The 17,339-nt window shown below is 35.9% G+C and overlaps 1 protein-coding gene across 9 annotated transcripts in view; it reads right to left on the bottom strand.

Annotated features, from left to right (window-relative positions):
* Positions 1–703: 703 nt before the first annotated feature.
* NIPBL (NIPBL cohesin loading factor) overlaps positions 704–17,339 on the bottom strand; it is a 152,472-nt gene continuing 135,836 nt past the window's right edge. For 7 of the 9 annotated variants that reach the window (XM_055790416.1, XM_055790412.1, XM_055790415.1 and 4 more), the window contains 16 exons: positions 17,088–17,141; positions 15,801–15,909; positions 15,087–15,223; positions 13,368–13,508; positions 12,965–13,058; positions 12,704–12,858; positions 12,348–12,438; positions 8,880–9,053; positions 8,107–8,297; positions 7,219–7,326; positions 5,731–5,931; positions 5,164–5,310; positions 3,493–3,788; positions 3,003–3,177; positions 2,274–2,459; positions 704–1,707 (listed from right to left, as the gene is read on the bottom strand). In XM_055790416.1, the coding sequence (XP_055646391.1) occupies positions 1,342–1,707; positions 2,274–2,459; positions 3,003–3,177; positions 3,493–3,788; positions 5,164–5,310; positions 5,731–5,931; positions 7,219–7,326; positions 8,107–8,297; positions 8,880–9,053; positions 12,348–12,438; positions 12,704–12,858; positions 12,965–13,058; positions 13,368–13,508; positions 15,087–15,223; positions 15,801–15,909; positions 17,088–17,141 (2,625 nt within the window). In that variant the 3' untranslated portion in view covers positions 704–1,341. Of the gene's footprint in view, positions 2,460–3,002; positions 3,178–3,492; positions 3,789–5,163; positions 5,311–5,730; positions 5,932–7,218; positions 7,327–8,106; positions 8,298–8,879; positions 9,054–12,347; positions 12,439–12,703; positions 12,859–12,964; positions 13,059–13,367; positions 13,509–15,086; positions 15,224–15,800; positions 15,910–17,087; positions 17,142–17,339 lie in introns of all 9 variants that reach the window. The other 2 variants (XM_055790410.1, XM_055790411.1) reach the window with 2 other exon arrangements.

Genomic DNA, 17,339 nt, shown 5'->3' on the forward strand with positions numbered 1-17,339 from the left:
GTTACCCTCTAGGAAGGCAAACTGCTTATGAAAGGCTGTGGCAACACAGTTGAAGCAAATACTTCTGAAAGCTTTCAATAGCATTTTTTCAATTTACAAAATGTGAATACATCTTTCAATTAGTAAAAAAAATAGTCTAATATACAAACTTTTTTTTTTTAAGTTCATTTGTGAAGGAATGTAGCGTTATTACCCAGACTCATACCCATTCACTCCTCAGATACTGGTAGCTATCTCCTCTTGGCACAAACCTCTCTATACTAACCCAGAGAAATGCATACACGGCCAGTTAGCCCAAGCAGAATAGCCATTCAGCTTTCCCCAGATTTAAACTATCATAAATTACCATTTGAACAGCATTAGAAAGAAATTGAAGCATACAAGGAATAAACTATAGTTTCTTTTTATATCAAAATGTACTCTTGAAAATGTGTTTGGCACAGTGCTAAATCATATCGTTAATACTAAATATTGCAGGATACAATAAACCCCTGGAGTTAACTTGTGTTTACACCCTTTAAGGGATAAAAATAAAAAGATACCAATTATTCAGAAGTCAGCCTATACAAACTGTATAAACAATATTTTATGTCTTGTTTTGAAAACCACTGATATAGTAAATTTTACATAAAAAGACTGCAAAATAATATAAATGGATTTAAACAGATCTTTACAATAAGAAATTCAAATGGAAACAGACAAGTAACAAAGAGAAGTAAAAAAATTTATTGCAGTATTTGTTCCACCAGATTTGCTGGGGATCCCTTTTCTCGTATTATTTCAGGGTGACCTAATACATCAAAATCTACATTTACAAAAACTCCTCCTGCAGATAGGTCATAGATACTGCATGCTTTTTTTTTTTTTTCTTTTTTTTTTTTTCTTTTCTTTCTTCAACAGAATAAATTATATATCCAGGAGATTCTGCCATTTTACAGCCTGGAAAAACAATGCTTCCCTGGAAACTGGGCTAAGCTAAAGAAAGCCATCCGCTGCTAGGTTAAACTCCAAGAACACTTTATTAAGAACATTAACAGACTAATTTCCAACATTCACTTGTTTATTTTTTTTAAACAGAAAGTTTTTTTTTCAAGATATAAACAATTTTTTTGTTAAACTATAATACAGTGGGAGTAAAAATGAACTGAGAAGTTTCTGCTGCACAACAGCGAAGGAAGCTCCCACAAAAATGTTTACCAAACATTTCCTTCTTTTTTCCCCGCGTCCCAGGTTCCATTCTTACTCTTCATTTAACTGATTTATTTTTTTTGCCAGAAAGTTGATATTTCAAGTTTTTCTGTTATTTCAATTCCTGTAAATTTGGCTGCATGTACAAATTCATTAGCTGGAAGTTCCATCCTTGGCGGCATACAGCGATCGTAAAGTCTGCACAACTTTATTAGTCAGCTTATTAGCACTCGTTAGAGCAATTTTTTTGTAAATAATGTCTGACTCTTTAATAGTGTCTACCCAAGGCACCAGTTTGCGGCCATCACGGCGCTTAGCCTCAGTCCAGGAGCCACTGTAGGAGCCTGCCATCCACTGAACACTGAAGCCATTGCTGGTTTTCTGTACTACTCTTGCAATTTGTGGTCGGTCTTTGTACTTTGGACAGCAAATAGCGATGACATCCATGACATCAACACTTTCATTCATCTGTGCTGCCAACTCCGTAGAGTCTGAATTTCGTTTTGACCTTCTCAATGACTAAAACATTGGGGGGAAAAAAGACCAAGTGTTACACAAAAGAACTTTAGTGAAATTATTGCTTTTATTGCTTTTAATCCCTTGACGCCGGGAGTTGGGATTTCCCGGCACACATTCCATTGCCGGCAATGAGACGCACCGCGACCGCCAGCGCCAAGGGGTTAACATATCCTTGTAAAACCACATACTCTTAATTTGTACCCGTGTCTTTATCTCTTATTGATATATAAAATTATATATACACATGAATCATAAAGCTACATAAAAACTTGGCAACAATAAAAAGGATAACACACAGTACATTCCAAAGAAAAATTAATAACTTTTTATACGGGATAGATCTCATTTTCTAGTTTGGTTTTTTTTTTTTTATTGTCTTTTCTGTTAAACTTTCTACAAAAGTTGTATAAACGGTTAAGTAGAGAATCTCTATCTACAAAATGCTTTCTTTCATGTGGATTACATTACTTGGTGTACATTTAATATAATAGACTGACATTTATAAGCACATAAAAATCGTTTTACGTAATACGCTGCGAAATACGTTGACTCCTCCTCCGCCTCACCCCTGAAGTGCCTCCTCCTCTATCCTCCCCATCACTTTCATCGTCCTCTGTCTCAGCTGCATTGTTTTTAGGGCTGCCTCCTCCAAGCAGCGAGGTAATTGCTTTGTTCCGAGCATTTGTGCTAGCTGACACCTCTCCATCTTCCTCCTCTTCATCAGGATCCAAATGTTCCATAAGGAGCTTGAACTATTAAAAAACCCAGATTAGTCCACACTGTAGCTTTGAAAATTGATAAAACAATGGTAAAACAAACGGCAGACAATTTCAAACTTGAACAGGTTATGTAAGAAGTCTACAAACTTCTTACTTTTCTCTCTTTTTTTATTAGATATGTAAACGTTTTCTTTTCCCCTGTGCTTCCAAAATTGCAAGTTTTGTCTAACTGATATTTAGACACGGTGGCAGAGGGTACTGAGTAAATACACTAGGTCTAGTCTCTGATACTTGATACACAAGATGGGTACCAGCAATTAGAAAATACTCCATAAAGATAAAAAACCTTTAGCTGAAATTAATTTCCATTGTGTTTAAACTTACTAGAAGTCTTTGAAAGACAGTCCTGCTAAGCATCCTGAAAAGAAGTGATGAGTTATCAGTATAGCATACAAACTTACCAGAAACGTAACATTTTGAAATGTTCATCCAATACATTAGCATCTACTTTCAAGTTCATAGTGCGTTGCCTAGTTTGAAAGGATCACAGGTTTTCTGCAAGGTCACTTTACTTACATCTAAGTACTGTTTTACTATACTCCTCTTCACTTCTTCAGTGATCTTGGAATTAGCCATATCACTCCGCAGAAAATCTAGCGTTTGTTTTGGATGGAAATGCACTCCTGTCTTCCTGTTTATCGCTTTATCATAAACTTTTGCAGATTCAGATGGAGAATATTTCTGAATTTTACTGTGAAAAGAAAACAAAATGGAACAGCTTTTAAGGACAGTCCAAAGTAATTTCAAGGAAAGGCTTTTAAAATCTTCCACGCAAGTATATTTTATCATTCCATATACAATAGACATCCTGGTAGAAAATGAAGTATTTGCTTTTTCTAAGCTGAAGTTTCATTACATTCAACTTAACCATGTTTATGGTTTTTTTTCTTAAACAAAGCTATTGCTTAAACAACATTACAATCAACTTTCAACAAAACCTTCCAAACTTAATCCTTACAAAGAACCCACTAGAGAACAAGATGGCCTGTTATGTAAATATGCTTACCTATCAGAGAATCCACAGAGGTTCTTCAAATGCTGTTTCAGCATCAAAAGTAATAATATGCCTTGGGAGACATTTGCAAATTCAATCAAAGGAGCCGAGTTTTCTGGTAAACATTTCATCACAGCATTTATATCATTTTCTTCATCAGAATCTGAATCAGAGTCTACTCGTTTTCGTAACCTCCGAGGCTTAGAAGCTTCCTCCTCACTTTCACTCTCACTACCGCTGTTACTGTCACTCTCAGTCTCCTCATCCGATGAAGGTTTTCTTTCCTTTTTTTTGTCTTTCACCATAGACTGCAAGACAGAGAGGTTAAAACACATTCCAGAATTACAGTAAGTAATCATTACTGACTTAAATTAGCAAGAATTCCTTGAACAATGTTATCAAATTATGACTTGATATTAAAAATTAAAATTATTTATGGCAAAAAGATGCTGAAAAATTGATCCAAAGGCCACATTTTTTGCAAGGTGGGTACAGAAGGAGCTGAAGCAACAAGTACTCCACTGGCATGTTATTCTTAAGAGACTGCTCAAGTTCATTAACAGTGACAGAAAAATGCAGTAGAAGGCCAAACACCGTAACTCAGGAAGAAAATTCTGGTTTAGTTTCACCTGGATATCATTTCGGTGTGTCACAGTTTTCCACATGCACTCTGGTACAGACTAGTCCATGTTGGTTTTAATCCTTAAAATTCTATGATACTAATTACACTGCTGACCAGAGAAACCCTCAAGTGATCATACACAGCATTAATAATGATCAGTTTACTACTTGGAGAGCTACAGATTTTCACATGTGCGTTATTACAACACATGGTATGATTTTTCATAACACAGAACTCAAAACGGTCCTAAACAGGATCTCATTCTTTCTGTGCTGGGTGCTACATGCTGGGCCTCAGTCTGTAGAATATCTGTCTCCTTCTAGCAGATTAAAATTTGCCTTTGGTAGGATGAGAATTCAAAGCAGTGTACTTTCCAGGCATCAACTCTGACTTGCACTTGTCAGATTGGAGATTTTAGAAACAGGTTTGCTGCCTGACAGTTTCCACTGTCTACTGTTAAAACTGTCCAGAAAATGAAGACACTGAAGTCTTTAATCAGCAGAGGCCTTTGCTTTTCGTACATAGATGTGTATTGCCACAACAACAGATATTATACCATGATTCAGGTTCTTACATGCTGCCTTAAGAAAAGACACACTGTGCACTGTTTTTTTTGCAATAAACAACAAAAGTATGTCAGGTGATACACATGCAACTGCCATCAGCTACCGGACAACAAAATAAACAGCCAACTGGATTTTATTATTAAAATTACACAAACAACAATGAACTACTATTTCATGATGATTTTGGATTCATGTGCTTCCAGATGTATGTAATTAATTACTATTCAGCCAGACCAGGGAACGACACAGGTCTGATCTCAAAATTCATCATTCTTTTTTAATAATGCAAGCAGCAATACAAGGGAAGTTTTTCACTAGTGTCTACCAGATGCAGGCCAGAACAGAAGGGGTTGCTTGTATTTAACTACTGGTTACAAAGTAATGCTACTGGTCTGCATCATATTTATGGTTCTATATTCACTGAAAAATTGCCCAAATTACAGAGAAGCTTATATTATAGTGGCAACATATATACCAAAATATAAATGCACATACCTCTTTAAATGACTGTAGTAGGTTGCTACCAGAAACTGATAGTGTAATGTCTATATGATGCATTATAAACAGTGGCTCTTCCTGCGTTTGATAAGGAAAACAGGCTAGATTGTCTGCTATGTACAAGAGCATATTCACCTCTGTTTTCTGGAAGTTAAAAAAAAAAAAAAGGTACATCTAAATACACATACAAATATCTTAGATTTATACACTTATCCTGTGTTCCTAACAGCCTAGAGCAAAAAGACGATCACAAATTTTACTCTACATACCCCTCCAAGCCCACTCTGAACAACATGTATATTTTCAAAATTTATTCATACCTGAAGATACATTATTTCTGATCAGTCCAAACTGGGTATAGAAAGGTACGGAATGATGGAAAAGTAACAAATGCATTCTATTAAATAGGAAGTATTTACATACTCACATTACAAAGCAAAACAAGTACACTAGGGAAATAAAGCTATCAATAACTGATTCACAAAAATACATTGTAAAAGGAGAATTGAAGCTTGTAATGCTGTATTTTAATTTATTTTTAAATGAAGGAAATGTGATGCTTACTGCAGTGTCATCAAAGAGGTTGAGTAAAGAAATTAGAAATGCTCGTCTGTGTTGACGGTTCCCTCGGATCATGGAGTATAGGTGTGAACACAATGCACTGGATGATTCATCATGTCTGAAACCTCTTACAGGATCTTTTGGGCAGGTATTAATTGCCTGTTGTACTTGGTAAGACATCTTCATACCAGCCACTGCTTTCATCTGAAACAGAGATGTATTTATTTTTATTTAAACCATTGCTTTCAAAGCAGTAAAACTTACTCCTTTTAAATGGATGCTTATCCGAAGTTTAACTTCTAATTATGCACTGAGGCAATACTTACTACCTTTTGAGTTGGCAAATGGATTAGAACAGAACTTGTGACAGAGATCAGAATGTCTGGTGAGCTGCTTTTACTGTAAATGCTATTAGACACGTGCAGCTAATCTATTTATGTACTACAGCCAGGTATTCCAATTCTAACAATTTTCAACACTGAGATGTTTTCAAACATGAAAATATTTTACCAAAGGTATATGCTTCTCTTGTAGTTAAACCAACAACGGAGTCTGTATAACAGGACTAATGGGGTGGGGTTTTTTGCATTTAGCCTGTAATTTCCAGCTGATTTTTACTTACTTCAAGTCTCCTGCTCTACTTTCACAACAAACTGAATCTCTAGTTAGGCTGCACATCCAACTCTCCTCATACCACCTCTGCTGCTGTTCAGCAAAGTTGTCTCTTCATCTATACACTGTCATAAATCCCATCTGCCTACATAGCAAAATTCATTTCCTAGCCTTCACCTGCAGGATTAGGCATCTGTTTGGATGCTATCAACAGCACAATGCTCCAAGTGCAGTGGAATACAAGCAGATATGAGAAGTTGCACATCGTATTACACACACTGAACCTAGGCTGGGGCCTTCTGAAAAAAGGGAAGAGGGTGTTGCAGCTCAGTTTCAGATCTTAAGCAGAGCTACTGGCACTATGCCACAACCGCACGAGTCCTCACTCAGCCCTCAGATTTTCCTTCCAGCAAGAACCCTCAGATCTAAACAGCTTCCTATGCTTCTTCTGCTTTGATTACAATTTATAAACCCTTGATACCTTAACATTCTAATACATACACACTAAGGACTTCTATTTTTACAAGGTGTTTTCTCCTAGTCCACTGACAAAAGGAAAATCACTGCTATGCATTATGGAACTGCTTATGTCTTAGCAAATGAATGCTCTGAAAGTGTTATTAGAGAGGAAAATATGCTCATGAATTATAAACTAAAGGAAATTCTGGACTAGAAGAGACACTTCAGATTATTATATCCTTTCTATTTATAATAACAGAAATCTCCAAACAGGGGAAAGAGTCAAGATCATCTTTACAACTGTTTATAATTATAGTTGGTTACCTTATACTCCCTTTCTGTAATGAAGGCATATTCAAGGTCTTAAACCACTACAGAATGTAACAGTACTTTGTAAAATCTTAAATTAGAGTTACTTACATGAATGAATCCAGCATATTTTTTGTCTATTTCCACCAACTGCTGGTCAGCTTTGTTTCGCATAGAGGGCTCTGGATCTGTGCCCATAGCAATTAAGTACGGCACACACTTGAAAAACAAACAAAATGATTACTCATAGTCATCGTGCCTCCTCTGTCCACACTATTGTTCTTGTTATACTGACTACTGCAGAAACTAGAATAGGAAGCTCTATGTAACTTACTACCTGACTACTTTTTGCAAGAAAATAGTACAAAATACGCACGAGACCAGCATTATAAATGAGAGAAGTTATGTGAGGTTTCAGGTAGTAATTCCCTTTCTCTCAAACTCTAAAGTCAATTTACACTACAAAAAATACCATTAAAAAAAAAAAAACCACAAAAAAACCCCCAGCCACCACCACTTATGAGCGAACATGCACAATAGCTGCAGTATAAAAAATAATTGTAAAACCATTACATAAGCAAAGAATAATGGAGATGATGACTGAAGTTCTGACATTGACTGGGGAATTCCATAGTACTTGGAGGGCATGGGGACTGAGGTGAAGGCAAGCTGACACATTTTCCAGGATAAAGAATCAAATGAGGAAAACAACTTGGCATTCACCTGAAATTTGTAACAGGAATACACCCCAATGTACATTTGTACTTGCTCTTTAGGCACTGGCTAGGCTTTTACATCTTGATCCAAAACTAGAAAACACAGCATTTGGAATCTCACTGGCTACACAACATAAAACAGATATCAAAATATGCTTTCTGTAAAGGCCCATTGTTACAATAAGGTATTACAGTAACTCAGCTGAAAGAGTAAACTGGAAATTTATGTTGTAAGTGTGAAAACCTCAATAACAAAAAATCACATCATAGAAGCCTACCATACCTGAACAGGATGGATGAGACCCTGGTTTAACGTCAGCGCAATGACATTTAGAGCAAAGTGGCGTACACTGGACTGGGTATGAAAGAAAGCCTCAAGGACCTGTTTGAGATATAGCTGCATGATGGAACTACTCATCCCTGAGGAAATATCACCCATTTCTTTCAGGTCTTCCTGTTTTGCTACTTTTTTCCCTGTAAAAAGGACAAAAGCAACAACACACTCACCACAGTATAATCATTTACTTTGCCTTTACTTGATACATGTTTATCTTTAAGCTTTACAATACACACACATTTCAGCCAACTTAGAATGGGTTTATAATCTCATCAAACATACAACAACAGTCTGATGGCAAATACACATTAAAAAAATAAAGAGATATGACTTTAGTTGAAGTCTTGTTCCTTAATAAAGTTTTTTTCATTTTAAAATTTTCTAATGTTGTATTTATTATTTTCTATGTCCAAATTAACCTCAGAGGAGATTTTGGCAAAAGGTACCATCATTACAGCAATTACATATTCTGGATTGCTTCCAGGATTTACACATCTTGATAGTAAATAGTATACCTATGATGTGTATCTATACACCTATACATATAACAAATTATGTATATTAGAATATCTTAGAAATATCTTAGAAAATTACTCTAAGATACTTTGGGTACAATATTACTGATCTGGTAACAAACTTAAGTGACTCATGCATATATATAGTATTGTATGCAAGAGTGGCGTTTTGCACGCTTCATTAGCAAAGAACTCCATACTTACAGTCTCTGTCTGCCTGCTGCATACGTGTATCTTCCTCCTGCAAGTAGGTCTGGAGGTTTTTTAAAACCTGGATTTTTAAGTTTACTGAACAGTTCTTATCTGAAAGAATGCTGTTGTACAGAGTCTTCACTTCCTGTTCGAACATTAAGCTTGGGTGTTGTATAAATGCAAATCCTAAGGGTGGAAAAAAGAGGAAATGTTCCACATAATTATTATCTAGAAACTGTATTTCTGCTTTTTAAGACCACCTTCAAAATACAATTGTCTCCTCCCAACAGCATAACTTTTTCTAGTACAAACAATATTTTCTGTATGGACACCATCCATAGCTTACAGGGAGTTCTGTTAGCCATGACAGCTCTATTAGCCACAACTGGTGGATAAAGTGGGATGTCGACCCAGGACAGCGGCACTAAGAAGAGTAGTTGCACAGGTCTGGAAGCATGTCCAGTGTAGTGGTCTGCATCTGAATGACTACAAGCTTTCACAAGAACAAGGGAGGAACATAACTAGAAATTACCTGTTGTTTTGCTAATACATTTGGAGATGAACATTCTGCTGAAACTGTGAAGAGTTATTCATATGGAGGCAGTGCAAATGTGGAAAAAATATAAATACCACAAGTATTTAAAAATAAAATTTTAAAAGAAAGAACCTAACAGTGAACACAGTAAAATTTACACCTCTTGCTGTCATTATTCATATACCTATCAAGATCCTCTCTTGAAAACTCAAGTGTTGTCAAGACTACAACTGTTGGAAGATACGCACTATAGAACTGTTTTTAGCTGCAGCCTTGCCCTCGTCAAGAAACTTGTGCTTAGTCTATGTTTCATAGAAATTTCTCTACACTAATGACAGTACATACCATTTTAGATCATGCAGACAGATTTGGAAGTAATGTTGACAAACCTTTACAAAGCATCATACAAAAACCAGTAATGGGAACATAAGATCCCAATTTAAATTTACTTCGAAGTTTAACTACTTGATTTTCTATATTTTTTAAATCTGTTCAAGAGGAAACAGCAAATATATATTTTATGACCACAGGAAAGTAAGAATCTGAACACACAGAAAACATATGATCATAAAAGAAGAATGGGGGGAAAAATGAAAGCAAATAAAACTATGCAAAAGCAATGTATGAAAACAGCTGCAACAAAGGGAAGACTGAATCAAGTTTTTCAAACTGGCTCCATACACACCGAAAAGACAATGCAGGGAAAACCTGAGTTCAGGTCAAGACCTCAGTGTGTTTAAAATCTTATTTCAGTCTCAAAACAAGAAGCAGAGAGAAGCAGGTGAGGTGTGTGGAAAGAGTTGAAAAAGAATGATGATGGTCTTTGGAATAGGTGATATAATTGTGCACTCTATACAGGTGTATATTGATTATAACTTGACCACCTCTGACCAAGTCCAACCCATTTCTTAAGGTTAATTTTAAAGACAAAAAGCACGTGCATGTATGTGTGACAACTTATAACACTTTTTTTCATTCATTCATTCACTTATAAGTGTCTAAAACACCAGTATTCTTGGAAATTCTTATTCTTCCATTCCCTGTTAGTGGTGAAGAAATCTTACTTCGTGTTCAGAATTTGTCACTGGAGATGAAAAAAGGCACCTGCTCTGTTCTTTTAAGGACTGCACATCATCTTGGGGTTGCCCTCACACCACTTCTCTTCATACCTTTGTTTTCATTCTGTTGAGAGTCTTAAGAGTAAGCACTGAACTTGGCTGAGTAAGACAGTATGTGTTAGATACTTACAAGTTTAGCTAAATTCACTAACAAAATTTTATAACCTCAACCTGCCTTGCAAATACATATCTGGAAAAGAAGTACAACCATGATCATTAAGCTTACGTTTAAGCTTAATACCTCAACAGCAGCTACACGTCCCAAAGCTAAGGCTAAAACTGTTGGGTATCCTTACTGAAATAACACACTACTAATTGCCAATAGGAAGTACACACTCTTCACATTACACCTTCACTGTGTATAAATGTTGAATTAACTTGCTAGTCCTTTTGCTGCACACAAACTTTGAATAGTTTTGACAACTTTGCTCAATTACCATCTTGTAAGGTGGGACTTTGCACTGCCTACCACATCTCTATACATCCAACAGCTACCCTCAAAATGGAATCACTACTTAGATGAGATCAATACATCACTGAAAATAGTTGTCTATTAGAGACTGATATGCTTACAGGCAGAGAAACAAAAAATCTGAAGAATGCCTACTGACAACCATCCCCATTTTCCCCTCTTCCCCCAAACCGATCTCAGATCACACTATAATTCAGCAACATTTTTGGTGAATGCAACGTTCTCCAATGTCTCCAACTTCCACAAGCAAAGCAACCATGTCTACGGTTAGGAAGACAGCCGCTATCCCATGTGCAATAATCTGGAAATGATAATTAAATTGGACTGGATTACAGTTAAATGTTGTGCATCTTGATGTAATGCCTAGAAAAACTCCAACTAGTCCAGAAAACTGCAGCATTGCTCCTGTAACAGAAGCTACTCTAAAGCCATTAATTTCACTCAACTGTCTGAAATGCTTTCTCACAGAATATGAAATCAAGATTCATTCTTGGTCCCTTATCCTCAGAGCCCTCGCTAGCCTGAACTGAAGGAGAGTATCTAAGAAGCCTCCTAAACTGCAACATAAAGAGGCAAATCTTTGTCTGCAGTCAAACTATACAACACAAGCTCACATGTATGGGAGACTACTTTCTTTAGGCTAAGCCATAACCCATGAACTGAACTCTTCCAGAAACCAGGGCCTATCTGCCCAAACAAGATTCTCTCACACGTACAGTTTTTATCCTTAAGCAGAGGATGAATGTGATATAAACCACTCAATGGCAGTTCATGTACTACCACAAGTCACACGTACTAATAGCTTCAGATAAAGAACCTATTTAAAAAATGAAATACAGATCAAATGCCCAAACAAACTGTAATATCTAGACTATGACATCATCTCAATGCCTTGCAAAAACTCACAGAGCACCCTCCAGTTGGTATAAACTGCCAGATCTGCCTTGACTCCTGCAGAATATCTGCTCCTATATTTAAAACTTTCAAAGCTTTTCCAGCACTTTTTCTAGTTGTTCTTTAATCCTGTCTTGTGGACTGAAAAAGAAGATTTGGAGTTACAACCTAACTGCACGTGGCGAAAAAAAATAACACCTCCTTTACTTCGGAAATCCACTGCACTTTAAGACTTGGTCACACATCAAAAGGCATTCACTGTCAAAAGCATCCACCCTGCTGCAGAAATATGCAACTAGCAACCCTTCAACAACCTTTCTATAACCAGTTCTCAAATGCAACATGCAGTAAATTTTGATTTTAAACAGATTGCCTTTCCACTACATGAATACATGAATTCCTACTGATACATGTGGATTTTTACTAGAGCGGAATAATAAAAACTAATGAATATTTCTTACCAAGGCCAATAATGGCTTTTGTCTGTACTTCTTCATCTGAATGCTTTGTAAAATACATCAGCAGTTCAAGTACTTTATCCTTAATGTTAACCTGAGCAAATGAAAATTAATAGGTATTTGAAGATGAAACAGATTGTTCTTAATCTCTTATAAAAAGCATAAATATCAATAAGAACAAGAGAAACATAATCTTACTCATAGTCTTTGCAAAACCCCATATTTAAAACCCGAAAAGCTATATTGGATGCAGTATGAAAAAATGCATTCCTTTGAGGCACCAGGAATAATAGGCTTTCAAATTGAAGTGGAGCATTCAATATATCGAAGACATGGAGAGTAAACACAAGTTATTTTACCTTACTGTTGCCCTTAAAATCTTCCTGATCAAAATCAAAATGCCGACATAGTGCTCCAACAGTGAAAAGTGATCTAAGGAGTGCTGGTTTATTGGCAGTAAGTATTGTACTGTTGGGGTCTTCTTGGTGTTGACTTTTTAATTTCGAAAGTGCACCTACAGTGAGATAAAAGTTTTGATCACAGTGTTTAATTGTGGTGTCTAAGATACGACTTGTAGCCAAAACTGAAAAATGACAATTACGTGTTGGGATTTTACTTACCATAGTATCTATTAAAACAGGCCCATACAAATTTATAGTTCTGGGTGACCTTGTTCACAACAGCCCCAAGACAGCTCACACAATGCTGAACAACCTAAGAGCAAGAAAGAACAAATATATTTAAGAAGTCAAAATTGGTATTTTTGTGAAGTTATACAGGAAAAAACTATGCTGAACTAGAACTATCTAATGGATTCATGCCCATCTTCTAGACTGCTCTGAAAACCTGCTCAAACTCATTAAAATATAGCAACATCACATACAAATTCCAGTAAACCAAGTACACTGATTATTCATGGCTCAAAAGTTATCTTCACAATGAAGACAGAATTTCTTTACATCAAAACCATGTATTTCACAACGTGACACGGAATCAACGGAATAGTAGCGATTAAAAGCTTACTGTCATGCCATATTTGATGATGAGTTTCATGAGGTCTTCCTCAATAGTGGCAAGAAAGGTCTCACTTGGGTGCTCCATTAGCGGTACCACAAGCTCCAAGATTTTTGCAACATTGCAGATCACCATGAAATCATTCTGGGTCTGAAACAAACATTTATAGTGTTCAACATTTCTGCATGTGTTACCTACAAGCTAAGTATTATTAATATGCCTCAACAGTCAAAAATCCCAACTCACATAAGATATTTGGTAAAGATCTAAAAGAATATTTATATAGTTTATATCCACTATTAAATTACATATTATAAAAGCCAGTTTTGTTTTACACAGAACTTCCTGGGGACAAAAAAACCCTGTATGAGTAGAACTCCACTTCTCATCAAGGCTGCGACAGACCTGGAAACTTTTGGTCCTGACAATCTTTTGGAGTCCTACAATAAATCCAGGAACTCTTCCTCACACATGCACACTAGAGAACATGTAACACCTAGAAACAGGTGTAAGCATGAAAATGAAGTTGTGCTATGACTCAGTATGCCTTCAACAAAATGGGTAATAATATGCACAAATGCAGAAATGTCAATCAAAATTATTACTGGTTTGCCTTATTATGACTGCATATACATTGCAAGGGAGAAAACTATGGAAAATATTTATCTATTAAAGATACATCCTGCTAGAAATTTACTTTTTTTGACAAATCAAACTCACTAATCAGGACAGGGTAATTCCCACATGCTGCTGTCAAGCTATTTAACATATTCAAACTGACAGTGGCAATTCAACAATTCATCTCAACCTATACAAGTACCGAAGTGATATAACCCACGAACTGGGTTGCAGCAAGTAAGTAATCAGATAATTTGTTTCCCATACTGTTTGATCAGAAGCAGCTCTAAAAGCATGTTGTAAATATGCCTAGAGAACACTCCAGGGCAGAACCTGGAAAATGCTAGGCTACCTATGATCTAAGCTGGTAACAATTACTCTCAAGCCTGCCCTGGGCACCTGACCTAATGTAATGGATTGCTGCCACCCACCCATGCTTCAGCTTGAGGCTTGGTTGCATAATCCTGCTCTGCTCCTTTTGCCGGATCGGAGCTCATCACAACCTTCACTGAGCCACCTGTGCTAGTCAAAATGGCAGAAAGTGCTGCAATGTTTCAGAGAAGGGGGGCCGTTTTATCAGTGTGGGCATTCAGCACTATAGCTCCCTACCACTTTGTGAGCTAAGCTATCTTCCAGGTGAATACAAAAACACTAGAGCTAGGGAGGTGAGAGGTGAAGTATGGAAGAGAATGGAGCAGGACATTTTACTTCTGATATACTAGCTATATATTAGATCATTCTATCTTATGGAACCCACACCCTTAGACTTAATGTTACATACTAACTACTTGTAAGACTGTGACTACAAAACAAAACAATTTTAAGAAATTATCATAACAGGTGAAAAACTGGGTCTTAGCTCTCAAGGGAAAGAGGCAGCACTGGTTTCGTTTGTCTATAAAATGTGGAGGTAGACAGTGAGGAACAGTGTCTTAGAAGCTACAGAGATCATCAAAAGGACCTAGTATCTTCTGAAGCTATGATGCTCATGAAATAAAACACAATTTTAATTTTTCTTTTCCTACCTTCAATTTCATCAAGTATATAAAACAGCCACTCATTTCCATGCTTAATTATCTGGGGTAAAAAATGCTGTTTTTCTGTACTTACACTACATTTAGTGGTCAGGTATGGCTGCATGGTCATGGCATGTTTGACCATTAGCTGGGGCCTGATTTTGCTGAATAAGAACAAAGTGGTTATGCAAGCAACCAAGCGACCAGAATTCACACCTTTGTTGTCAGAATCTGCAAAAGATTAGAAAATACAAGAAGGATATTAAGTTCAAGTGAAGATTGAGCAATGAAAAACTATGGCTTAAATATCATTTGAGTATCTTTTTGAAGATCAATGAAGAATATACTTATTAGAGAACATATGATTAGATTAGCGTAACATGCTGATATTTGTATGTGATCATAAAATATGTGAAAAAAGAAGCAAAGGTGTTTCAAAAACATGACTAGTTTTTAAAATACTTACCATACACAGAACACTGGCCCTGCCAATGTTTCCTATCAAAACTGCAGAACACGCTAATGCAAATAAAACTTGCCATGTTTGTTTTGGTTTTAGAAATCTGAAAGTTTGAACAAGTTATTTTAAAAATAGTTCTGTTATTGTGAAAATTAGGGAAAATTTATTATTTATTATACAGTGCTCCAAAGTTCATAATGAACTTAAACCCAGTAATTCATTACCATCAGTTCCGTAACAGGAATTCTGTAACAGTAACTCTTTTCATGATAGTAATTCAAACAACCACTGTTAGAGTATCATATACAATTCAAAGGAGTTTAGCTACTGGGTTATAAATAATATTACCTGATAAAGACTCCTCATATTTAAGAATGTGCTCAACCAAATTGTCAACAAGTTGAGTACAGGCTTTCTTCACAGGTTTATATGAGGCATCCTCTTCTGACTTCAACAGCTGTAGCAGATGAAACAGAAAATGATTTAGTATTAAGGCTGCATTCATTTACACTGGATGCATTCTAGTTTTATTACAATTACTACATATACACAAGGATTTTACACTACAAATGTATTTCTTTAACATCTCCATAAAAGTTACATAGTGAAGAAGAAATTAAGGGAAGTAAAGTATCAAACAAAAATGGAAGAGAAGTAAAGAAAAATTAATCACAATAAAAAAACAAAACAGCAAAGTTCTACTGATTTTTGCACTGGGATGAAAACTAATTTTGTGCTTAATTAAATAATGCAGAAAACAGTAATGTAGTCATCCTTGCCAGAAGTAACTAATAGCAGCCAGAAGGCTTTTAAAACACTTAGAAAAAAGAAAAAGCAAATTCAAAATAAATATTTTTGACACTAAGCAAAAATATCAAAGATGAAACATCATTTTATGAACACTTTAATCAGTTAGGCTTCTTCCACAAGACTCTGGGTACTGAAATCGTGTCCATGAAAATCCTCTTAATATCTGAAAAGGACTGAGACCATACTACATAGCCTTTTCTTCAGTGCAAGCATTAAGAGGCTTTGGTTTACTTGACTACCTATATTCATGGCACTCCAGGCTAAAGCACAGTCAAAAGGGGTTTTTTGCTTTAAAATTAACCAGTGCATACAACGTATAGAGGAGAATTGTAACACAGGTTAAGAGAGAAAAACAAAGCAAGCTCAATTCTTAGAAACATCAGAGTAAAATATTATGCAGAAGTAACCCACACTGTGAAGATTCACTGCTTCTATAAACTGCTAAACAAATATACTGGATGTGAAAATAAACTTACCTACCATTTAAAAAAGATTTACATTACACTAGATGCCTCATTTCAGAACAAACTATCTTAGCTGTGGACTTCATGTTATGTCACTCACTATTGAAAAGACCATGAAACTAAAACCAAACAAAACCCCTCCCAAAACCAGGAAGTGAATTATTTTTAAAACAGATCATATGGAAAGACAGAAGCTAATATTAGGCACAAAGAAAACTGTGCCAATGAACATTTTTTAAAAAGGTCAGATGTTTGAAGGGCATGAAATTAATCTCTCTACTGGATTGCTCTTGTAGTCCCCCTATGTGTTTTAGCACCAACATTAACATTCTAACAATGATTGTACCATACATTTACTTACATTTTGAAGAAGCTGTTCAAACCAATCATACCCTGTATCTCTACAGGCTGCAACCTAGAAGTATTTTTGAGAATGAACGGGTTAATAAAAAAAAAGGTGTCTGAGGAAAAATTACTTCAATACAGGTGTGATCTTAAAAGACGAGTAAATCTGCATAGACATATTTTCATATGCACAATGATTTTATATCTCTGGAGATCAGAAACCATGTTCTGTATTTGAAAAATAGTTCTCACCATTTAAGTGACACCA

The sequence above is a fragment of the Falco peregrinus genome, chromosome Z (assembly GCF_023634155.1).
Source record: "Falco peregrinus isolate bFalPer1 chromosome Z, bFalPer1.pri, whole genome shotgun sequence".
Classification (NCBI taxonomy): Eukaryota; Metazoa; Chordata; class Aves; order Falconiformes; family Falconidae; genus Falco; species Falco peregrinus.